Below are 27,261 nucleotides of genomic sequence, written 5' to 3'. Positions count from 1 at the left end.
TCTATGCCAATAAAATGGACAACCTGGAAGAAATGGACAAATTCTGAGAAAGGTATAACCTTCCAAGACTGAACCAGGAAGAAATAGAAAATATGAACAGACCAATCACAAGTAATGAAATTGAAACCGTGATTAAAAAGCTTCCAACAAACAAAAGTCCAGGACCAGATGGCTTCACATGTGAATTCTATCAAACATTTAGAGAAGAGCTAACACCCATCCTTCTCAAACTCTTCCAAAATATTGCAGAGGAAGGAACACTCCCAAACTCATTCTATGAGGCCACCATCACCCTGATACAGACAAAGATACTACAAAGAAAGAAAATTACAGACCAATATCACTGATGAATATAGATGCAAAAATCCTCAACAAAATACTAGCAAACAGAATCCAACAACACATTAAAGGATCATACACCATGATCAAGTGGGATTTATCCCAGGCATGCAAAGATTCTTCAATATATGCAAATCAATCAATGTGATACATCACATTTACAAACTGAAGAATAAAAACCATATGATCATCTCAACAGATACAGAAAAAGCTTTTCACAAAATTCAACACCCATTTTGATAAAAATTCTCCAGAAAGTGGGCATGGGGGGAACCTACCTCAACATAATAAAGGCCATATATGACAAACCCACAGCAAACATCATTCTCAGTGGTGAAAAACTGAAAGCATTTCCTCTAAGATCAGGAACAAGACAAGGATGTCCACTCTCACCACTCTTATTCAACAAAGTTTTGGAAGTCCTAGCCATGGCAATCAGAGAAGAAAAAGAAATAAAAGGAATACAAATTGGAAAAGAAGAAGAAAAACTGTCACTGTTTGCAGATGAAATGATAGCATACATAGAGAATCCTAAAGATGCCAACAGAAAACTACTAGAGCTAATCAATGAATTTGGTAAAGTTGCAGGATACAAAATTAATGCACAGAAATCTCCTGCATTCCTATACACTAATGATGAAAAATCTGAAAGAGAAATTAAGGAAACACTCCCATTTACCACTGCAACAAGAAGAATAAAATACCTAGGAATATACCTACCTAGGGAGACAAAAGACCTGTTTGCAGAAAACTATAAGACACTGATAAAAGAACAGTCAACAAAACAAAGAACAATTAAAGGTGATATCAACAGATGGAGAGATATACCATGTTCTTGGATTGGAAGAATCAATATTGTGAAAATGACTATACTACCCAAAGCAATCTACAGGTTCAATGCAATCCCTATCAAATTACCAATGGCATTTTTTACAGAACAAGAACAAGAAGGCTTAAAATTTGTATGGAGACACAAAAGACCCCGAATAGGCAAAGCAATCTTGAGAGAAAAAAACGGAGCTAGAGGAATCAGACTCCCTGACTTCAGACTATACTACAAAGCTTCAGTAATCAAGACAATATGGCTTCCACTCCTTTTAGATGTTACTAAACCCACAAGGAAGGCTAAGCCGTAACTGGCTTACTGGTAGAGCAAGAAAAACTCAAAAAGGCAAACGATATCGTTCTGCTTCTAGTCCCATTCTTCATAGTTAGTGATTTCACATTGTGTGGTCTGGAGTCGCAGAGACTTGAGCTGGAATCTTGGCTCCACCATATACTAGATTATATAAATTTCGGTAAGTTTCTTAACTTCTGTGTGCATCCTACTTCTTCTTCATCTAAAAAATGGGGATAGTAATAGCGCCTCCCTTTCAAGGTTAATGAGGACTAAATGAGACATTTAACAAAACATTTAGCACAATATCCGGTCTTAGTAAATTCTCAATAAACATTAACTACCCAATATAACCTGTTGAAATCCAAGATACCCCATGGCTTAGCATAATTATTTTTCCAAACTAATATTACAAAATTGTGACCAGCACTGTAAAAATGAATTTACTGCTAGAATTTACTGCTAGAACTGAAAAGAAAACAGCAGAGCGCAATAAGTCAAGTATTGTTCTGAAAATCTTTTTTCAGACTCAGACACACATTCTTTCTCTCTCTCCCCACCCCCCTCAACTGAGCCTCCCACAGTTTTTCTCTGTTGCCTTCACTATGTAGTCTTCAAAAGACTGCACATCTGGCTCTTCTTCAGGGCACAAGAGCATTTTGTATAAAACTCTACAACACTTACTACACTTGGCTTGTTTATATGTGTATCTCTCCCATTAGAATGTAAATTCCAACATCACTAATTATTAGAGAAATGCAAATCAAAACTACAATGAGGTACCACCTCACACCAGTCAGAATGGTCGCCATCAAAAATCAACAAACAATAAATGCTGGCGAGGGTGTGGAGAAAAGGGAACCCTCCTATACTGTTGGTGGGAATGTAAATTGGTGTAGCCACTACGGAGAACAGTATGGAGGTTCCTTAAAAAGCTGAAAATATCAGGGTGATGGTGGCCTCGTACGATGAGTTTGGGAGTGTTGCTCCCTCACATATACCATGTTCTTGGATTGGAAGAATCAACATAGTGAAAATGACTCTACTACCCAAAGCAATCTACAGATTCAATGCAATCCCCTATCAAACTACCACTGGCATTTTTCACAGAACTAGAACAAAAAAATCTTAAAATTTGTATGGAGATACAAAAGACCCCGAATAGCCAAAGCAGTCTTGAGGGAAAAAAACAGAGCTGGAGGAATCAGACTCCCTGACTTCAGACTATACTACAAAGCTACAGTAATCAACACAGTATGGTACTGCCACAAAAACAGAAATATAGATCAATGGAACAAGATAGAAAGCCCAGAGATAAACCCACGCACATATGGTCACCTTATCTTTGATAAAGAAGGCAAGAATATACAGTGGAGAAAAGACAGCCTCTTCAATAAGTGGTGCTTGGAAAACTGGACAGATACATGTAAAAGTATGAAATTAGAACACTCCCTAACACCATACACAAAAATAAACTTAAGGGCTTCCCTGGTGGCGCAGTGGTTGAGAGTCTGCCTGCCGATGCAGGAGACATGGGTTCGTGCCCCGGTCTGGGAAGATCCCACATGCCGCAGAGCAGCTGGGCCCGTGAGTCGTGGCTGTTGAGCCTGTGCGTCTGGAGCCTGTGCTCCGCAACGGGAGAGGCCACAGCAGTGAGAGGCCCACGTACCACAAAAAAACAAAACAAACAACAAAAAAACTCAAAATGGATTAAAGACCTAAATGTAAGGCCAGACACTATCAAACTCTTGGAGGAAAACATAGGCGGAACACCCTATGACATAAATCACAGCAAGATCCTTTTTGACCCACCTCCTACAGAAATGGAAATAAAAAAAATAAACAAATGGGACCTAATGAAACTTAAAAGCTTTGGCATAGCAAAGGAAACCATAAACAAGACCAAAAGACAACCCTCAGAATGGGAGAAAATATTTGCAAATGAAGCAACTGACAAAGGATTAATCCCCAAAATTTATAAGCAGCTCATGCAGCTCAATATCAAAAAAACAAACAACACAATCCAAAAATGGGCAGAAGACCTAAATAGACATTTATCCAAAGAAGATATACAGACTGCAAAAAAACACATGAAAGAATGCTCAACATCATTAATCATTAGAGAAATGCAAATCAAAACTACAATGAGATTTCATCTCACACCCGTCAGAATGGCCATCATCAAAAAATCTACAAACAATGGATGCTGGAGAGGGTGTGGAGAAAAGGGAACCCTCTAGCACTGTTGGTGGGAATGTGAATTGATACAGCCACTATGGAGAACAGTATGGAGGTTCCTTATAAAACTAAAAATAGAACTACCATACGACCCAGCAATCCCACTACTGGGCATATACCCTGAAAAATCCATAATTCAAAAAGAGTCATGTACCAAAATGTTCACTGCAGCACTATTTACAATAGCCAGGACATGGAAGCAACCTAAGTGTCCATCAACAGATGAATGGATAAAGAAGATGTGGCACATATATACAATGGAATATTACTCAGCCATAAAAAGAAACGAAATGGAGTTATTTGTAGTGAGGTGGATGGACCTAGAGTCTGTCATACAGAGTGAAGTAAGTCAAAGAGAAAAACAAATACCATATGCTAACACATATATATGGAATTTAAGGGGGAAAAAAAAAAAGGACATGAAGAACGTAGGGGCAAGATGGGAATAAAGACACAGACCTACTAGAGAATGGACTTGAGGATATGGGTAGGGGGAAGGGTAAGCTGTGACAAAGTGAGAGAGTGGCATGGACATATATACACTACCAAACGTAAAATAGATACCTAGTGGGAAGCAGCCGCATAGCACAGGGAGATCAGCTCGGTGCTTTGTGACCACCTAGAGGGGTGGGATAGGGAGGGTGGGAGGAAGACGCAAGAGGGAGGGGATATGGGGATATATGTATATGTATAGCTGGTTCACTTTGTTATAAAGCAGAAACTAACACACCATTGTAAAGCAATTATACTCCAATAAAAATACTAAAAAAAAGAAAATAGAACTACCATAAGACCCAGCAATTCCACTACTAGGTGTATACCCAGAGAAAAATCATAGTTCGAAAAGATACATTCACCCCAATGTTCACTGCAGCACTATTTACAATAGCCAGGACATGGAAGCAACCTAAATGTCCATCAACAGAAGAATGGATAAAGATGTGGTACATACACACAATGGAATATTACTCAGCCACAAAAAAGAACAAAATAATGCCATTTGCAGCAACATGGATGGACCTAGAGACTGTCATACTAAGTGAAGTAAGTCAGACACAGGAAGACAAATATCATGATATTGCTTATATGTGCAGTCTAAAAAAAGGGGTACAAATGAACTTATTTACAAAACAGAAGTAGAGTCACAGATGTAGAAAACAAACGGTTACCAGGGGATTTGGTGGGGGCGGGGTAGATAAATTCGGAGACTGGGATTGACATAAACACACTACTATATATAAAATAGATAACTAATAAACACCTACTGTATAGCACAGGGAACTCTACTCAGTACTCTGTAATGGCCTATATGGGAAAAGAATCTAAAAAAAGAGTGGATATATGTATATGTATAACTGATTCACTTTGTTGTACACCTGAAACTAACAAAACATCGTACATCAACTATACTCCAATAAAAATTTGTTTTAAAAAGGTGAACTCCAAGGAAACTGCCTTTTATTACCTATTTCTGGTACATGAAAAATACTGCCAGCTCAGTAAAATTTGTTGAATGAGTGATTAAATCATCAAAATCTAATAGGTATTAAAAAATACAAAACATTTAACTGTTTTCATTTATCATTATCTGATTGGCTTTTATTATTGTATAAACTTTAAATTTACCTGTAAGTCACAAAAAAATCAATAAAGTTGGGACCTCCCTGGTGGTCCAGTGGTAAAGAATCCACCTTCCAATGCAGAGGATGCGGGTTTGATCCCTGATCAGGGAACTAAGATCCCACGTGCCACGGGGGCAACTAAGCACTCATGCCACAACTAGAAAGAAGCCCCTGTGCCAAAACAAAGAGCTCACATGCCTCAACGAAGATCCCGCATGCCACAGCTAAGACCCAACACAGCCAAAAAAAAAAATAGAATATTAAAAAAAAATAACAGGACTTAAAAAAAAAAAATCAATACCGTTGTTCTTCCTCCCAAGTGCCTTGTATACTCCCATCTAGAAATGGTGAAAAATGTTTACTTAAGAAACTGAAATGGGTGGTGTGCATAATGATCTTTGAAAAGTAGAACATCAAAGCATACAGATGTGCTACACAGCTGAAGTTTTATTTAGGAGACTAGCCATGTTCATGTTTGTTAGGGGCCAATAAAGTTAAGGAAAGTTTATTAGGCAGAAAAGCTTGCTTCCTCTATATGACAAACTGTCCAAAGATCCCCTTTCACAGGTACTGTAGGTACCATGAGAACATATCTAAATAACAACACTGGGCAGGTACTTGCTTGACTACTTAATATAGAGATATATGAAGAACCTTAATATTTTCAATATTCATATATTATCACCATCATTTTCAATTCTATTTAAATGTAAGAACCAAAGTTATACAAATTTACCAACTCTTTTATTCCATCACAAAAAGGCAAAATACTGGAAATAAATTCTAAAGAAACACTTTTCATCATGCTTAGAGATGTCAAAAGTTGACAGTTTACTAAATCAAGGTTACATATAAAACTTGGTTTTACGTTCGTCAAAAAAAAAAAAAAAAGAATAAATGCAACTAAATGTTTGCTCTAAAATGAGGCTCAACTTTTAAAGGTATGGGTTCCTTTATAGTGATCTTCCAAAATATTTGTTTCTAAATCTTTAACAACTTGACTTAAAAATTGGAAGTTTACAATTTATAAGATTATAACTCTCTTGATATAGTAAGCTATATACATGAAACTGTAAGGGGGAAAAAAGTGGTATCGCTATTTTAGGACTCAGGCACTTTGCTTCATCCCCCTGGCTAATTACTGCAAATGATATTTTTACCTACTCTAAACTTGTTAAACATCTAAGGAAACAGCTATTTCACAAAAATTTCTTTCCATTTGTCACTTTAAACATATTTTAAGCTATTATGAAACTCTATTTCAAAGTAATTTATTAGGCTCAGATATTAAGTCAAGTCCTACAGTTAATACTGATTTACTGAAGGAAGAAAAAAGACAAGCTGTGATAAATACTCTTAAGAAACAAAACTGACAAAAGTTGCAACAAGTTGTTGCTCCTTATTAAAAATTCTTCCCTATATTTGAAATGGTAATTTTAATGACGCTAGTAAGGGAGGCAACACTCACCAGTATGAATCTTCTCATGTCTCTGTAGCAGGTACTTCTGTATGAAACGCATGTCACATTGACTACATTGAAATGGTTTTTCACCTTAAAATAATTTCACATCCACAAATTAGTTACTGGATAAAACACAGTTTATAGTTACTATTTTTGAAGAAAGAGAAATCTTAGAAGCCCAAATTCTGGAAATTCCAAATTATCCACACAAAGTTTTTATACTATTCATTAACAGAATTTTATTTCCTCTCAATTTCCTCCCCAAGATTTAAAAATTCACATTCTCACAACCTCACAAAAACGAGATTAAATCTTTCAAGGGAAAAAGAAGTAAATAAATAAAGCAATTTAAAATAGAATTTAAAAATCACAAGGCTAGAAAGGACTCTACAGGTTACCAAGTGTGTCTTAAACATCTCTTCTTTTTATCTGGAGGAAGATCCACCCACCTTGTTCTCCCTGGCTAACCACCACTTTATGCCCTTTCACTTATTTTCTCCAGAACCTTCAGAACTTTCTAAACATCCCCTTAAAAAAAAAACTAATCCTGTCTCTTCAAACGTTCCCTCTCTGTTGGAGCCTTTCCTTTCAGTAGTCTACCCTATGTCTCAAATTCTTCACCACCCACTTGTCCTTTAATCCTTATACTCTGCTTTCTGAAAAGCTTACTCATGATCTCCCTGCTATTTATTCTAATGGTTTGTTCTCAGCTCTCAGGTCTCTCTCTATCCTCTCAGAAGGCTGTGTGCTATGGTTGATCCTACCCTCCTTGGAATGCTCTTTGGGCTTCTGGAACACTGTATTTTATCAGTTCATCAAATCTACCTTATTACTCTGTCTCCCTACCCACCCCCCCTTAACTCAACGTACATGTCTAGTAATCTTTCCCCAAAGATCTGTGATCAGGTCTTTAGTTCTGATCTCCACAACTTCATGTTATTTTTTTATATTTGATTCCCAAATTCATATTTCAAACTCCATCTGGACATCTTACATAGAAAAATAAATGCTGACAGGCTTTTAATAGTTCATTCTTTGACTGTTTCTCTAGCTAAAAAGAACACATTAAGCCAGATAAATATTCAATTAAGACTAATTTTGCACATCTATACTAATTGTTTTCTCATTTAAAGTTTTTCCTGCTTTCCTTCTTACATCCTGGCCTATGAAGTCTCTGATTTGAAATGCCAGGTTACCTAAAGCCTTAGAAATGAATGACATTTACAAGAAGATGAAAATAGCAAAGATAATAATTTTAATGGCCATAAGCCCACTTTAATTCAAGAAATACCTGTATGAATGAAGACATGTCTCTGTAAGTGATAGTTCGTTCTAAAGGCAGCATTGCAGTGCTCACAAACGTGAGATTTAGGGGTTTTCAAACCAAGTGATCCATCCTCATTTATTGTAAGGATCTGGTTTTAAAAAAAAAAAAAGGCGAAACAAAAGAAAGAAATTTTTAAAACGTAATACTAATTTATAAAACAGATAATGCCTTTTAATGCAAACAATGGTCACCAGAAACTATGAAATATTTTTTCCTAAATAATCTTGAGAGGGCTATTAGAATAATGTTACCATTAATTTTAAGAAAGTACAATGTGACTCAGTATGGGTAAAAATCACTAATAAAACCTTGGAAGCTGGTTAGGTAAGATCTCAGCACTCTGCTCCCTCCTCTCCAAACCTGATGTCTAGTAGAGTCCCCTAAGTGTTCTCTGCTAGGGTGAGTATAGCTTTATTTTCAATTTCAAAATATCACATATGCAGGACAAAAGTCTTATGTTTTAGACATGGCGTAAATATCAATCAAATAGCACTGGTTAAATAAATCATGGAAAATGAATACAATTTAATATCATGTGGCTGTAAAATAAAACGAGAAAGCTCTCTATATACTTACATAGAAAGAGCTCGAGGATTTATTCTTAAGTAAGAAAAAAAGCAAGGTCCAGAATCTAGTATATAATTTTGCTAATTTTGTATACAAGATAGTACATATAGCAATATATATTTGTTTGCATATGCATAAAAACTATTTGAGAAGGATATACATAAAATGTATATAACCTTGGTTGTCATGGCTGGGGAACTTGGCATATAGGAGATATGGCAGGAGGGAGGTTTTACACTGTACATACTTAAAACATTTTTCTGAACCATACAAACGCTTACTTATTACGTTCTCCTTTTTCTTTCTTCTTAAAGAAGAAAAAAAGAAAACTAACTTTTTAAGTCATCCTAGAACTGAATTTTGAGTCTGGTTCAGTTTAGGACCTCTAAGGTTATTCTAGGACTACTAAACTATTGTTAAGCATATTCCTTAATAAATGAGAGTGGGTATGGGGAAGGAAGACAGGTGACAAAAGACATCAACCTTGTCTGCCTGTGCTTCCTGTGGTCGAGAATATCTTGGGCCAGGTCTGGACAGTTCCGGAGAGAAGCTCACCTTTGGGCTTCATGTATTCCAGTTTATCAACCATTTGTCCAACATGCAACATTTAAACTGCCTCTTCTCACCAGACACATGGCAGAGTGAAATAACAAATAATCCCTTTTTTCATTATTGAGGAGAGAAGAAAGATGACAAAATATGATGTGAAGATAAGAAGCAGAGAAATCTAGGAGGTAAGATCAGGAGGAATATGGCAAGTGAGAGGGAAACAGTATTGGAGGTGGGGGCATACAGAGTGGGAGCCAAGAAACTGTGTACCACACAGGGTAGAGAAATCTAGCAAACATCTTACAAAATACAAAGTCCTGTGGAAACTGATTAGGGCCTGTAAATACACAGCTATGACCCCCTTCCCAAAACCTAGAAAGAGGGAGTAAGTAAGGAAAAAGGGCTTTAATTTTTTTAAAACAATTTTTTACTTTAAATTCAGGAAGACAATTCAGCCTATACTGTATGTAAATCAACGGTATTTATTATGCAAATTATACAGGGCATGTGGGTTCTGGGCAAACTGCCAATGTGGTCAACAATGCTTCAAAGTCTATGTACCAAAGTCACAGAGGGAAACATTTGGCAGGAGAATGCAAGTGGGTGTCACAGCTTCCTGAAGAGTCAGTGAGAACAGAAAGTTTCATCTCTGGTCAGTCAGTCTAAAATTTTTTCAACCCCTCCAAGTCACAAAATAATATTCAAGTTAACAATGTGTAAAACAAACGAACAAAAAACCCACAAAATCTTTTAAAACATGATTCAAAATATTTCCAACATAAAATAAGTAACAAAAAGATGTTAAACATTTTATACGAAACAGAATAAAAACAAGATAGCACCAGGTATTTTTTCGCACATGTTGATAACAAATAAGAAGATCCAAGTGCCAAAAACATGGCAACTCAATAGCTTTCTGTGGCATAGCAACTGCAAGGAAAGGCTTTGTAAGGAACAAATCCGGCCCAAGTTACTTAATGTGAAACGGATGTAATCCTTGACTATACAAAGCCCTTTTATGAAGAGTTAAGGAGTTCTAGGTCATTGTTTTCTGGCACTGGGGGTAATACTGCCTTTCACTGTGGACTCAAGCCTTAATTCAAGGTGGATTTTATGGATGAAACAGCAAACACTGACTTGTGAATAAGCAGACTGACAAATCTAGCATATTTGTAAGTTCAATGACACAAAAATCAAATTGTTGAACATTTTGTATTTAATTTTATATTAATTTTTTTCTTTTCTTAGGCCAGGGTAACACACATCTTTGTATCAATATAAAAGAAAATTATCTTGCCTCAGAAGAACACCAGTGGCTCTTCCAATTTATAATGTTTTAAATATAACCGACAGATCTTGTCTGTTTTACTCACCACTATAACCCCAGTACCCAAACGGTATCATAGTGAAACTCTATAAATGTCTGTTGATATGGCTGCCTACTACCCATATCAAACATCCTCACAGCTTACCACTCTATTCTTTGTAAAACTTGCTGCAAATTCACTAAGTAGTAACATAGTGAAATGGCTATGTAAAGAACAAAGTTCCTTGGTGGAACAGAAATGGCTCATTAATACAGGTAAAATTATCTTCCTTGGTATAGACTTGGTTTCTTTTCCTGTTCACATCCTTTCCAGATCTTTTAGTAAAATGTGATCTACCAGGTAAGTGGATTTGCCTGAGATTAGCAGGCTTACTTGCTACGAGTACCATAAAATGTTTTTGCTTTTCTTTTTCCCTTCAACATATGAGCACCATTACAACGGAAGAATTTGAAATTTCCAAGTTTAAACCCTAAGGTGCCTGCTATAATATCTCCACATGATTTGTCTTGACTCCTGTCACTGCTGCTTTTGGAGAAATATGGTACGTTATAAAGATCAAGCAACCGGGCTTCATCAAGAGTAAAGAAATTAGTAATAGTCTAAACAATACTCAGCATACTTGATTTTTTTCCTTAACTGTTTCATAAGTTTAAAACAGAATTTTTCAGTAGAATATTTCAATACCAAATGGAACTCCTCAATTAATCTTCTTTCTTAACCTCACGGTCCATTAGCAGATATATTTTTTGTTCTGAGCCAAATCTGTTCCCAGCTAGCTATCTATATACATAGCAATGCCTATGTTAAATAATATACCAATTTTCATCCAACGAAGCACTAACCTCTGCCTATTCAATTTAGAGATTTTTGACTCCTCAAGGGTCACTGCCACCAAATAACTGAAACTTGACACCCGTCAGTGAGAAAGTTTTATTCTCTTAAAAGGCAGATGTGATTTTCCCCACTCTATGTATACTATGTACTACTGAAATTGTTAAAGCATATTTTAAACTAATAATTATAAGTTTTATCATACATTCTTAAATCAATTTCTAAACCACCAAAACCCCAAAAACAATTTGGAGGAGACAGTTTAAAATTCTCACCTATTATGAGCTGTTTTACTGCAACTGAGGGTGGGGAGTGAGATCTAAAGTTCACTTTACTCTCCAAATCCAACTAGAAATGGAAGAAGAGTGCAAGCCCAAAGACATACAACAAAATAACAAAGTAGCCCAAAGCAATAACCACCTAAACATCCTGACCATCCTACTTATCGTTAATATCCCACCTCACGTTGTCACTTTCTTTCATTCTCCATGATTTTTACTGTCTCTCAGCATTTGATTTTACTTATTAACAAATTTCATTTCTAAATGGCAAGCTTTTGGAAGTGCTAGAACATGAAATTCACTATATCATAAGCATGGTATATATAACATGATATCAATAACTGATGTTCAGGAGAATGACCCTGAGCCTTAGAAAAGGTTATTTCTCTCATATTTCCTAAATATCAGGCAAAGAAGCATGTGAATTTTTTAAAAGGAAGGTTTACATCCAAATATTTTTTAAAATTAGGGTTTGATTCTGTGGAAAAATTATTTACCCAGAATACAAAATTCCCTGGAGAAATTAGATAAATAAAATACTTTTTTTTTTTAACTAATTTTCTTCTTCGTTTTTCTCTTAAGTACTATTCCTTATTTCCATCCCCATTCTTACAATCAGTTATTTACCGTAAGGCTACTCCTTCCACAATCAAGCTAACATGTAGGAGAAAGCTTGACAAATAGCTAGTATATCTATTTCTCTCCTTCTTTCAATTAAATTTTCCTCATTTTAAATCACTCAATTTAGAATCTTTTTGATACTAAAATCACTAATCTTTTCTGGGAACCAGTGGTGTATAATAAATTGCTGGGAATGGATTCTCTATATAATTCATAATCTATTTGATTTGTGGGACAGGCTCTTCCTTCCTGAGGTCAGCACAACTCTGAAAAATCAATTTCTACTCAGACCACCTATAGTGTTATAACAAAAAACCCAGTTCCTTTCTTCAGTACCTGATAAGAGATCCTGGCACATAACAGGCACTCAAATTATTTGCTGAGAGAATGAAAAAGGAGATACATTTCAGAATAAGGTAATCAAAAAGCACTCTGCTCTACCTCATTCTATTACTAAAGAGTTTGAAAAGACCTATAAAGCATATATAATACTGGATTAAGATAATGTTATATTTTACTGAAAAGGATTCTTAGAGTTCATCAATGTTAACTCAACAATCCTCATAAAACCCTTCTGTGGTGGAAAACGTCATCACCCAATTCACATAAGTCAATAGCAAAGTCGGGTGGTAATACCTCATTTATCCAGAAACTTTTACTATTAAGACTTGAGATTCTCAAGCCCCAACGCAGCCAAAAAAAAAAGTGGTGCTGGGAAAACTGGACAGCTACATGTAAAAGAAGGAAATTAGAACACTCCCTAACACCATACACAAAAATAAACTCAAAATGGATTAGAGACCTAAATGTAAGGCCAGACACTATGAAACGCTTAGAGGAAAACATAGGAAGAACACTCTTTGACATAAATCACAGCAAGATCTTTTTTTGATCCACCTCCTAGAGAAATGGAAATAAAAACAAAAATAAACAAATGAAACTTAAAAGCTTTTGCACAGCAAAGGAAACTACAAACAAGACAAAAAGACACTCCTCAGAATGGGAGAAAATATTTGCAAATGAATCAACGGACAAAGGATTAATTTCCAAAATATATAAACAGCTCATGCAGCTCAATATTAAAAAAACAAACAACCCAATCCAAAAATGGGCAGAAGACCTAAATAGGCATTTCTCCAAAGAAGACATACAGATGGCCAAGCAGCACATGAAAAGCTGCTCAACATCACTAATAATTAGAGAAATGCAAATCAAAACTACAATGAGGTATCACATCACACCAGTTAGAATGGGCATCATCAGAAAATCTACAAACAACAAACACTGGAGAGGGTGTGGAGAAAAGGGAACCCTCCTGCACTGTTAGTGGGAATGTAAATTGATACAGTCACTATGGAGGACAGTATGGAGGTTCCTTAAAAAACTAAAAATAGAACTACCATATGACCCAGCAATCCCACTACTGGGCATATACCCAGAGAAAACCATAATTAAAAAGACACATGCATCCCAATGTTCACTGCAGCACTATTTACAATAGCCAGGTCATGGAAGCAACCTAAATGCCCATCGACACACAAATGGATAAAGAAGATGTGGTACATATATACAATGGAATATTACTCAGCCATAAAAAGGAACGAAATTGGGTCATTTGTAGAGACGTGGATGGATCGAGACTGTCATACAGAGTGAAGTTAGTCAGAAAGAGAAAAACAAATATTGTATATTAATGCATATATGTGGAACCTAGAAAAATGGTACAGATGAACCGGTTTGCCGGGCAGAAATAGAGACACAGAAGTACAGAACAAACGTATGGACACCAGGGGGGAAAGCGGTGGGGGTGGGGGAGACGAATTGGGCGATTGGGATTGACATGTATACACTGATGTGTATAAAACATGACTAATAAGGACCTGCTGTATAAAAAAATAAATAAAATAAAATTCCAAAAAAAAAAACAGTACTCAGAGTTGTGAGGGTTAAATGAGTTAATGATATCAAGTGTTTAGAACAGTGCCTGGCACATACTAGTGTGTGTAAGAGCACTATAAAAATAGTTGTTATAAAGGGCTTCCCTGGTGGCACAGCGGTTGAGAGTCTGCCTGCCGATGCAGGGGACACGGGTTCGTGCCCCAGTCTGGGAAGATCCCACATGCCGCGGAGTGGCTGGGCCCGTGAGCCATGGCCGCTGAGCCTGCGCATCCGGAGCCTGTGTTCCGCAACGGGAGAGGCCACAACAGTGAGAGGCCCGCATACCGCAAAAAAAAAAAAAAAAAAAAAAAAAAAAAAAAAAAAAAATAGTTGTTATTATTATAAAGTTTGGAAAACAAGAAAAGCTGAGAGCAACCTTTTTAGTATGCAAAGAGTGTTAAAAGAGAATGAACCAGAATAGTAGGAAAGCAATTTCATTTCTTACAGTAGTGTTAAATATGGTGGAAGGGTAGACCATTTTATGTGAGGTTTTGCAAAGAACAATAAAAAGAGGGTGAAAATTGACCTCGCCAAGTACTGCAGGGACATGACATTAAAGTCAGGACAATAAATTCAACAAAAAAAGACTAGGTGATCTTTAAAAAAAAAAAAAATGTAAACCATAATCACCCTGGACTCTTAGTATAAATGGAAATCCCCTAAATTAGAATCTCCGAGGATGGGGCCTGCGTATTTATAACTGGAATAGACCTATGGGTGATCTAACGCAGAGCCACGAGAACCACCAACATGAATGCACTGAGACTGAATTAAGTCTACTAAAACTTTTCATACATTTCTAATAACTTTAGTTCTCTGTAGTCCTAATCCACAACAAAACAAAAAAAGAGTCAAAGGGGCAATGGAAGGTGATGTTAAGTGGCCACATGGGTACAGCAATGTAAAAATGAATAGTATATCATTAAGGAATGAGACAGTGAAGCAATTATAAGCAGTCAAAAAACTCTTAAAGTCTAGCAGTCAGGAGTTTTCAGGACGAGGGGAAAAAAGCCCTAACATCTCAGTCTTCCCAGAGGGCTTCACTATGATACGTATGATTTTTTCTTTAATGTTTACAACATCAACCCCAAAGCATTAAAAGCTGAATTATGTTCAAATGTACTATGTTTTAAAAGAAAACAACATATTAAAGATTTCCAACTAAGTGGTTAAAATAAAATTAAACATTTAAAAGGGACAAGTTTTTATTATATAGAAAATTTGCTTTCATAAAACAACTTATTCCATGACAGTATCAAATAACTTGATCAAGATAACATTCCCTAGCTTGATTACCCTCTTCTTCAGACATGCTGCCAAACGTATTTTGGCAATTTTCAAGTGTCAAATCTACCTTAAGATGACTAAGCTTTGCCATATGATAAAGGCTCAGGAAGCAACTACTGCTTAAAATTCATGGCAGCTAAAAATGACATAACATTACAGTATTTCTCACCACAAAGCTTAGTTGGAAGGGACCAGGTCTACATGGATGTGTAAGCTCTAATATTTTTACTAAAAGTCCATAAGATAACTTCAGTGATACTTCCTGTATGGATCCCCAATCTAACATGACACAATGGTAACATATACTCAAAATATTAGTAATGGCAAAATCCAAGATTTGGGAAAAGTGTTTGCAGAGAGTGGAGTCCTCTAAGCATAATACATTACAATTAATTGAGAAACTTAAAGCTGTTTTTAAGGAATTTAAAACAAGCAACACATTGATTTATAAACATGAGATAAGGTTTTCTTTCTCTTCATACAGAAAGGGGAGAGTTACTTTAATGAAAAATCAGAAGTGTGAATGTTTAAACACATGTTCAAAGTTCTGAGACTCCAGACACAAAACCACTCATCTGGACACTGCAAGACCAGTGTTAAAAACAGACCACAACCATTCTCTGTCCTATTACATGTAACAGGTCAGGACAATCTAAAAATAATTGTTTTTGTTATTCTCACATCCATGTCTGCCATATATTATTTCCAGTCATTTCAGCCTCCTAAGAACTGCTCTAAAAAGACTGCCCAAAACATTTTCTTATATACAGTATACTCAGAATAGGCCGAATCTTTCATCTAGCAACTACATAGATATATATACAAATATTTAAATAATGTCCTTAGAAATATTTTGATAATACATTATAAATGACTTTATCTGAAATTAGACAAGCAAAAATGGCTTAAACTGTAAAAATCTGATCTGTACTACCTAGAACATATGAAGATTCCAAATAACATCCTACTAGAAGATAATAATCTGAGTTTTAGTCAGAATTTCAGAATTATACTCAAGCATAGTATCAGAAAAACATGGCAATGAAACATCAAGGAAAATGTACAACTTACATATATTATTTTTAAAGACTTGAAATAGATTCCCCATAGATCAGCAATGAACCCAAAGTAACATAATCACTATCTCAATTTTAGAAATTAATTTTTTCCTCAAAGAACTTGATGTATTCATTAATGTAAAATTTTAAAAGTCTCATATATCACTGAGAAAAATATTAACCTCAAGAAAAGAAAGGGAAGAAAGGAAGGGGGGCATAAAGGGATAGCACAAAACATGAAATATAAAATGTCAATAATTATGAAAAAAAAACACAAGTTTTAGTATGACCAATATCCAAAGAAATTAAAATTTAAACTATAATGAGACACCCATCTTAAGCTACAAAAAAAACAAAGTTTCATACTCAAGGCTGGTGAGAGTATGGACAAACACACCTTAGGTCCACTGCAGGTAGCAATGTAACTGATACAACATTTCTGGAAGGAGTAACATTATCAAGAAACTTTACTTATTTTGCTTGCTTCCTTGCTTATGTACTCATTTATTTTTAAAGAAACCTTTTTAAAAGTTCACGCCCTTTGATTTCGTAGTACACGAAGATCCATACACAAATATTTCAAGAGCAGCATGATTTAAAATGAAGGCAAAGAGAAAACAACTTTCCAACAACAGAGCAATCACTGAATATAATGTGATATATCAAAAAATAATACATTCATTATGCAGGTAATAAAATCGTTATAAAAAATCTTTAATAACTTTAAAAATAGCTTACATACTCTTTAAGTTACAAATCAGGAAATTCAGACAATCTACACAAATTTGAAAATAGAAAGGGAATATTGCAGAAAATTAAGGTATTCACCTCTAGGAAATGTAACTATGGGTTATTTTAGTCTCTATATTTTTCAAACAGTAGCCACGCTTATATATCCCAAAAGCAGTGGTATGTTGGTAAATGTTTAACAACAGTTTAAGGAGTCAGTGGGCTGCGTTGCTGATTTCCATGGTGTAAATATTCTCACCATGCCTAATTTCAAGCTACCAATGGTTTTAGCACCAGCTTGCAAAATTCCTGAAAACTCAGCAATCAGCTCTGGCAAGCCAGTACAAACTGGGTTCAGCACACCATTTGAGTCCAAAAGTATACAAATAATGATGATGATTATGATTTAAATCACAAATACAAAAACAAGTAGCCCTCAAAATAAAAAGGTCATGTTATAAAATCTTTTTTAAAAAGTCGTCTTCACTACACGAGGGAAGAAAACAAAAGATGAAAAATAACTATAAAGATACAAATTATACTATACAGAGTTCAAAGACTTCCCCAGAATACCAAAATGCTACATATAGTCAACTACTACTGTACTGAAAAAGAAAAAAGGCAGGCAATTCCTAATAGTATTTACGGGTCAGTTGTTTATTTATTAATCCATTCATTCACCCACAGTATTTATTGAGAGTCCCTTAGGCCTACTATTCCAGGCTCTTAGGATATAGCTGTGAATAAAATTAGTCCCTGCCCTGGTGGAGCTTACATTCTATTCTAGCACAGTTATCACACAACCTTTTCCTAATGAGGAATCAATACTGAATTTTCCTGAAACCATATATTAACATAAGTAAAACTAATATGAATGAGAAGCAAGGGCACTGCATACCATCTGTTAGTTTTTAAAGAAAAGAGAGACACGGGGTAAGAAAAGTTTGTTTTCAAAAAAAAAAAAAAAACACGGTGAAAGGGAAGTGGAAAAATTTAAAGCAGTGGCCCACCACCTCTATTCAGGCAAGCATCCCTTCCTTTCTCCTGGTGAAGCTGATGCAACATTCCAACTTTACTAAGCCATATGAGACTTTTATGTTGCCTATGGTCCAGCCAGATTCCTGCCAATAAGATTAAGCAATTGTATGGGAGTAGTATGTTAGGAACCACCACCTTAAAATATTCTCTTACTTTTGCAGGAGAACGTTGTTTCCGTTTCTTCTTTTTCTGTAAGTCTACTGGCTCTCTGATTTGTTTTTTGTCTCTCATCAGTTGCTCAGATACATCAGTAAAAGTAATTTCCTGCTTTACACTTATCTGTTAAAAAAAAAAAAGCCAATTTTAGAAATAAACAAAAAGTCTATTGTGACAAAAAGCCATTGCATGCTTAATCCTTTGCTAAACCTACCTACAGGTGCTCCCAAAATGATTATTTGTGTGTGCAAGAGTGTGTTGAAGAATTCATTAATATGTAATTGATATATAAGAATCAACAGTATATAAATTGAGGGAATAAACTAGGATTTTACAAAAATTTATCTGGAAAGAAAAAGATTAAAATGTCCTGGGAAAAGATAATTAAGACCTAGCAGAATAAAGCAGAAGTGAGCACACAATTTCACTCCCACATTTAAGGAAACTGATGTTAAGTTAAAGGCACAAAAAAGGTTAAATTCCAAAATCAATAAAATACTGGGGGATAAAAGGGGTATTCAGACTTCATGATGGGTTTCTCTCAATTTACAAAACATCACAAAAACAACACAAAATTCTAAAAGGTAATCTCATCAAAAAAGGAATGATAAACTAACAATGAAATCTAATTATCTTTAAGTTCAATGTTTTTGGCAATATCTTAGCCAGTATTTTCCTGGCCTCTACAACCATCATCAAATGTGTGTTTATAGAACTGCATATGGTTTTAGGCCCCTGCTATGTACAAGACACAATTCTAGCTACATGATAACAAGAAATGTTAAGATGTCAACAATGTTATCTCATCTTTAGATCTCAGTTCTCACAGATGTGAAGAGCTGCGTGTCCTAAAAAATAATATGGGGACTTCCCTGGTGGCACAGTGGTTAAGAATCCATCTCCCAATGCAGGGGACGTGGGTTCAATCCCTGGGCAGGGAACTAGATCCCACATGCATGCCGAAACTAAGAGTTCGCGTGCCACAACTAAGGAGCACACATGTCGCAACTAAGGAGCCCGCGAGCAGCAACTAAGACCTGGCACAACCAAAAATAAAAAAAAATTTTTAATTTAAAAAATATACGGAGGTTCTATGATCATTAACAGTAGCATCAATTCTCATCAGAATTGATGGCGCACAGTCATCCTGCTGTGCTACATTTTCAACCTATCCCTGAAATGAAAACACAAGTATCTTAAAACTAAGAAACTTTCAACCAACAAGCTCTGAAATACATTAAAAATCCTTGACTCTTCGACCATGTGAGGACACAACGAGAAGTCTGCAACCTGGAAGGGGACCCTCACCCGACCATACTTGCACCCTGATCACGGACTTCCAGCCTCCAGAACAGTGAGAAACAAATTTCTGTTGTTTATAAGCTTTTAAAAATATCTTGATAATAGTCCAGGAAATACAATGTGCTAATGGCTACATTTTCAAAAAATACACTTAAAAAGGGGGTGCAAAAGGTTATAAACATCTTACAGACTCATAGTGTAAAGCTGGAAGACAGAGCTGTGCAGAGGGGTTCATGAGGGAAATGCAACATAAGCAAGGAATTTCAAACTAACCAAATAAAGAACTGGAAGTTTTCAAAAATTCCTGAAATGTGGGGGGCATGAGAATTGCAAATCAAGGAGAACCTAGGCATGAAAACATGACTGTAAATGATTATTTAGCTAATAATTCTTTCTATCAGGTTAGAGAATCGTACTAATGACCATTCTTATGGCTTCTTTTGGTGTAATTATTTGAAACATAAAATAGAATGGTAAGGTCACCTCCAACAAGGCTTTGGAACACAGACATGTTACCATCTTTGAAGTGATGTTTACTGAAATACAACTATTGAAACTGGGTATGAGACAAGGAGAAATGACAACAGACTAAGCAGTTGCTGAACTACTCTGGTCTTATGTTGCAGCAAAAAGTAGTTCCAACATTTCTGTCAACTTATAAATTACAAAGAAACCATGAAAATATAGCATGCAGCAGTAAGAAAGAGCCGGGGACTTCCTTGGTGGCACAGTGGTTGAGAACCCGCCTGCCAATGCAGGGGACACGGGTTCGAGCCCTGGTCCGGGCAGATCCCACATGCCACGGAGCAACTAAGCCTGTGCGCCACAACTACTAAGCCTGCGCTCAGAGCCAGCGAGCCACAGCTACTGAGCCCACGTGCCACAACTACTGAAGCCCGTGCGCCTAGAGCCCGTGCTCCGCAACAAGAGAAGCCACCACAATGAGAAGCCCGTGTGCTGCAACAAAGAGTAGCCCTTGCTCGCCACAACTAGAGAGAGCCTGCACACAGCAACGAAGACCCAATGCAGCCATAAATTAACTAATTAATTAATTTTAAAAAAATAAGAGACCAACTTTTTTTCAGCAAAAGTGTCGAGTAGAGTGTAAGACAGATTCACAAATAAGTTCTTCAATAAGAAGCTAATCACAGACAAAGGAAGAACCTTTATGTGCACACAGTGAAAAACATCAATTCATATATCTGAACCTTTTATCTATTTTCACATATATGGAAAGTGATCATATTGGTACTAGCATTGACAAATATAAGGTACACTTTCAACAATATGAAAGCACAGACCAAAACTTAGAAGTATCAGTGAATCAAAGCATTGTGAATACCAACAGGCACATAGCAAATTACATGTTTAGAACAGTCCAACAGGCTTATCACTCATAAATGGAATAAAGTAATCTCTACATATAACACAACCACACACTAAAGTATACGGTCCAGCCTAAGGTGCTTAGAAAGGATGTTGGTAAATCCATAAACATAAAGAGATGGGTATGAAAATGACAAGGCAACTAGAAAGAATGAGGTGCAAAAAGTCTGGGAAAATGAATCTTCTTTGGCCCAAGAAAGACTACAATAATCTATAAAAACATGTAAACTTCTTAAGCATGACAAAAGAGACAACAATTCATCTATAAGTTCCCTACTACTTCCTTGAGAACTATCTTTAAAAGAAAATCAAGTACAGTGTTACTTTTCACCTAAAATAAAACAAAGTATAGTTAATCAAAGCAGGCATTTGCAGATGTGTGATAGTTGAAAAGACAGGTTTGCTGGATTTTTGAAACATTCATTGGAACATCAAGAAAATCAATAGGCTAGGAAGTATGTCAGATTAAAAAACAAAGGCAAGAAAAACCTCTGGTTTCTTCCCCATAGCTTAATCTTTACCATTTCACCTAGTGCCATGTACAACCTCCTGCCTACATTTGAGAGCCTGAATTTCAATGCTTTTCTCACTACCAAACCAGAAATACCATCAATACTGTCAATCACCCTACTCATACTTCTTTCATAAGATTTCACTAAACCCAGACGCTTCTCCACCTGAAGCTGTTAAGACCCCTGCTCATCCACTGATCAAAGCTCCCTCTGGATCTCCACTTTGAGACTGGGTAAGCCATCAGGCATGACTCCCATGTCATATTTACCTTGTATATTCATCTAACTTCTTCCCCAACATCCTATCAAGAGGCAGAGCCCATGCTTCCTCACCCCTTTCCACTGCCCAAGCTGGTTCATTCTTGCTAGTTCTAATATATATCTCCTAATTATACTGAGGTATTCCTCATTTTTGATCACTCTCTCTTTATTCTCCCAACTTTAAACATAAAGAGGCCTCTCTATATTGAAAAAATCTTTCCCTTGATTCTAATCACTAGTAAATCGCGCCCAGAATCCAGAATGACTCCTTCTTTTTCAGGACTTATTTCATGTCTTTTATATTTTACTATTTCATGTACCTGTATCTTACCTTGGTATCTGAAAATAAGATAGTCTTCTTTTGTATTTCTCATAACAGCTTTCATTCACTTATTCATTCAACAGCTATTAAGTACCTGCTACATGCTAAATTCAGTCAGTCTAAAGTAATACAATGGAAGCTTTAAATTTACTGAGATTCTAATATGTACAGAGAAAAATACTAGATACTGAGAACACATTCTATGACAAGGTCTCCTTTCCAAAGGTCTTAAAATGGAGATGGGAAGTTTTGATGCCTTAAAAAAAAAAAAAACAAGTAACACTAATAAATGAATAAAATGGCACAGATTTGGCTCAATCTAAATGAATGATACAGGGAATAAGGGCAGGAACCAAATGGAGAAATTCATGAGATCTGAAATAACTGCAACTATATCTATCCCCCTTTAATTTTTTTCTTCCAAACATGCTACTCTTCCCAACAACTTTCTTCCACACTCAATAATGTTATTAAGCGATGTAACAAATTTAAACATACCTAAAATAATGTTGCCAGACATAGTATGTGAAGAACATTTCATGTCGTTTGCAAATTTTGATCTACCCCTAACTCCCAAACAAGGTGACCCCTTATAATCACTTTGGACTCTTCTTTCACTTCATTCTCAATATCCTACGTCCATATGCATTTCATTCAAAGTAGCCTTATCAACCTTGATACTTTAGGGCATTATCATCTACCAATGTATTCTTTCACAAATAAATTAATATAAAACTGTTCTCTTGCCATTTCCCCAGTGAGGAAATCTACAATAGCTCCTTGTTGCCCATAATATCAATTATACTCTCCCCAGCTCAGCTTTCAAGATTCTACACGATCTACTTTACAGAAAAGACCTAGGTCACTTGGCAGAAGTATCTGTTCTTACCATCTCCCCATTTCTGGAGCCATATGTTCCTTTCAATTTTCAATTTCTCTTTTAGGTATTCTCATTCATCTTCCCACCCCTGTTTAAGAAAAAAGAAAGCATCTTGTGCTTTCCTCTATATTCTGTGCTACTGACTCCATTACCACCCATCTCTAAGGCTCTGCAGCTTCACTGCCTCTCTAAAGTAATCTCCCTTACTTCACCAACTACTTCTCTGCCTAAAAGCATGCTTAAATTTACCCTATAAATTCTTGTGGACCAAAATATTTCCAGCAACTTCCTTCCTCTCATGGCCAAACTTTTCAAAAGAATAATCTGTAGTAATAAGCATATAGGCAAAATAACTGCCACCAAACTTAGAGAAATGGTTATTCTGAGAGTAAAAACAGTATGTTGTCATATAAGAAGAACGTGTAACTATCGCTAGAAGGAAACGGTTCCAAAATACTGCCTAGGAAGCAAATTGAATCAAAGTGACCACAAGTACTACAAGTGTTTGAATGTAAAAAGAAAGATATAAAACAATTAACTGTACTGCAAATATACTGCCTAAATAATGTAGCAATATTCAGAAGTATTCATGGAGTCCAGAAAAAGAGAAATTTAACGCCAAGAATATATCTCTGTGTGTATGCGTGTTTATTTCCAGGATGGTTTTGGAAAGAACAGTTACATATAACCAGTCAACAGGAAGATTTCTAATTCCAAGCTCACGAAGCCACAGAATAGGGCCAGGAAGAAAAGCAGCACATTGATGGACAGGCCTTTATGTGAATCATGAACCATAACCCTCCCTTTCTGCCTGACCCGACTGCATTCAAACTTCTGAAAGGAGCTACATTTGTCAGGGTCTGAGAAAGTCCATAACTATCTTTTGCTTTTGAAAAGGTTCAGGGACCCACAGTTCACAACAAACATTCTAGTGTACTTCTCTATAATATTTCTCATTATAAATTTGCATTTTGGTTGCTGTATCATCATCTTACAATTTAGATAACTATAAGATGAAGTGGAAGAAGTGATCAAATCAAGTTATCTTACCTGAAACAGTGCTGACCACCCCCAACCTACCCAGAAATTCTATTCTTTTAACTTCTATAGCACCATGGTTTAAGTTCTTTGCTGTTCCTCACACAAGTTCTTCTGCATCCATCCTTCTACTATATATGTACCTTTATTTTGTAAGAGTTTTAGTACACCTCTATCAGTGGCTCTCAAAGTTTCGTCCAGGGACTTCTGAAAATCCCTGACACCCTTTCCAGTGGGGTGCTCCATGAGGTCAAAAATACTTCCATTATAATACCTATTTTTTTTCACTCTCCTCTTATGAGTATATAGCAGCAAAATTGTAAAACGAATTCTCACGAAATTTTTTATTTATAAAAGGGTTATATTTCATTAAAAATATGCTATATGTTAACATGTAATGGGATTTGTTACTGATAAATTAATAAATAAAATTTTAAATTTCTCAGTTTTAATTTCTAAAATGGTAAATATCGATATATATAACCAACAGAAGAGCTGTTAAGAGTCCTCAATATTTTTAAGAATAAAGGGGTCCCCAAGACCAGAAATTTTGAGAACCACTGAGCTAGATACATCTTAACTATATTTTGCATTCCCTCCCTTTTCTCCATTCAATTTCTTTCAATACAGGTGCCTGGGCCCAACCAACATAAAGAAATTAGTACAGACGTGTATGCATGTGTGAGTCAGTAGGCACACATGTACTGCCTAGCTCTGTCAGCTGAGATCACTGAGAAGCAATGAAATCCAACACAACTAGCATCCAAAACTTAGTTTCTAAATACCATTATCCAAACAAAAGGAAATGGAGCTCGTTGGAGAAGCAACTGATTTCAAAGCTGGGCAAAGAAAACTATACGATGACCTTGGAACATCTTGTGGTGCCAGAAACTAGAGTACAGGTCAAAAGGACACAAGGGTCTGTCTGAAAGAGCTCCCAATAGGCAAAGCTGAAACAACTTGAGCAAAAAAATAAATGACAGTACCAGATTATAGCTCAAAGAATAAGGCAATATCCATCCTGATACAAATGGAAATAATTTTTTTAAATGGAGAGAAGGGACAGCTACAATTAACATAAATATAGAAGGAATGAGGAAAATACAAATTCACATTTAGGCAAACACTACATTAATAACTACAACTGGCAGGATCCACCAATGCATGCTTAAATAGGTAGGAAAAAATTTCAGTAGAAATAGGATATTTAAGCAGATTCAAACTATTTCCTACAAGATATTTGCCAATTACAAAGAAGAAAAAAGTGACTTTAAGGGAAAAACTGGCAGATATGACATTAACAAAGTACTGAGAGTGCAATATCACCTGTAATAAGACATACATCCACATTTTATAGTCCCTGATATGATACACTGAGAAGAGGACATTTCTGTGGAATTTGTCGAAAAATGAAAGCTTCAGTCTAATCATAAGAAAACATCAGGCAGGGACTTCCCTGGTGGTCCAGTGCCTAAGACTCCACACTCCCAATGCAGGGGGCCTGGGCTCAATCCCAGGTCAGGGAACTAGATCTGCATGCCGCAACTAAGAGTTCACATGCCACAACTGAAGATCCCACATGCTGCAACTAAGACCCAGCACAGTCAAATAAATAAATATTTTAAAAAGAGAAAAAAAAGAAAGAAAACATCAGGCAGCTGCAAATTAAGAGACATTCTACAAATAACTAACCAATACTCATCAACTAACAAGGTCATAAAAGATAAGCAAAGACTGAACAACTGTCATGGAATGGTGGAGACTCAAGAAGATACAACTAAATACAACGTGGAATCCTGAACTGAATCCTGGAACAGAAAAGGGATATTAGGGGAAAAACAGATGAAATTCAACTAAGGTCTGTAGTTTATTTAATAGTATTTTACCAATATTAAGTTCCTGGTTTTGATAACTGTACTATGGTTGCATAAGCTTTGATATTAGAGGAAGCTGGGTGATGAGATTATGTGAACTCAGTACTACTTCTGCAACTTTCTCATAAATCTAAAATTATTTCATAATAAGTTTTTAAAAACTATTCTATAATTTTTCTAAACTAAAAATAGAGTTGCCACATGATCCTGCAATCCCACTCCTGGGCATATATCCAGAAAAAACTATAATTCGAAAAAATATATGCACCCCAATGTTCATAACAGCACTATGTACAATGGCCAAGACATGGAAGCAACCTAAATGTCCATCAACAGATGAATGGATGAAGAAGATGTGGTACATATACACAATGGAATACTACTCAGCCATAAAAAAAGAACAAAATAATGCCATTTGCAGCAATATGGATGGATCTAGAGAATATCATACTAAGTGAAGTCAGTCAGAAAGAGAAAGACAAATATCATATGATATCACTTATATGTGGAATCTAAAATATGACACAAATGAACTTATTTACAGAACAGACTCAGAGACATAGAAAACAAACTTACAGTTACCAAAGGGGAAAGGGAGCGGAGGAGGGATAAATCAGGACTTTTGGATTGGCAGATACAAACTACTATATATAAAATAAACAACAAGATCCTACTGTATAGCACAGGGAAAAGAATATAGAAAAGAATGTGAAAAAGAATATGTACATATATATAAACACACACACATATATACATATATATGTATAACTGAATCACTTTGTTTTAAATCAGTAACTAACACAACATTGTAAATCAACTACTCTTCAATTAAAAAAAAAAACCCAGGGGCTTCCCTGGTGGCACAGTGGTTAAGAATCCGCCTGCCAATGCAGGGGATGTGGGTTTGAGCCCTAGTCTGGGAAGATCCCACATGCCGCGGAGCAACTAAGCCCGTGTGCCACAACTACTGAGCCTGCGCTCTAGAGCCCGCAAGCCGCAACTACTGAGCCCGCGTGCCACAACTACTGAAGCCCGTGCGCCTAGAGCCCGTGCCCCGCAACAAGAGAAGCCACTGCATTGAGAAGCCCGCGCACCGCAATGAAGAGTAGCCCCTGCTCACCACAACTAGAGAAAGCCTGTGAGCAGCAATGAAAACCCAATGCAGCCAAAAATAAAATAATTTTTTTAAAAAAACAGC

General features: G+C 36.1%; 1 protein-coding gene across 7 annotated transcripts in view; it reads right to left on the bottom strand.

Annotated features, from left to right (window-relative positions):
• ZNF148 (zinc finger protein 148) overlaps positions 1 to 27,261 on the bottom strand; it is a 129,921-nt gene that overhangs the window by 35,283 nt on the left and 67,377 nt on the right. For all 7 annotated transcript variants that reach the window (XR_012331491.1, XM_019922642.3, XM_019922646.3 and 4 more), the window contains 3 exons: positions 18,486 to 18,611; positions 8,070 to 8,193; positions 6,785 to 6,868 (listed from right to left, as the gene is read on the bottom strand). Coding sequence is in view for 6 of the 7 variants with exons in the window: in XM_019922642.3 (XP_019778201.1) it covers positions 6,785 to 6,868; positions 8,070 to 8,193; positions 18,486 to 18,611 (334 nt within the window). In the remaining variant the exon portion in view is untranslated. The remainder of the gene's footprint in view (positions 1 to 6,784; positions 6,869 to 8,069; positions 8,194 to 18,485; positions 18,612 to 27,261) is intronic.

Source organism: Tursiops truncatus, chromosome 4 (assembly GCF_011762595.2).
Source record: "Tursiops truncatus isolate mTurTru1 chromosome 4, mTurTru1.mat.Y, whole genome shotgun sequence".
Taxonomy (NCBI): Eukaryota; Metazoa; Chordata; class Mammalia; order Artiodactyla; family Delphinidae; genus Tursiops; species Tursiops truncatus.
Note: the sequence above shows the minus strand (reverse complement) of the source record. Positions and strands in the feature narration are given on the sequence as shown.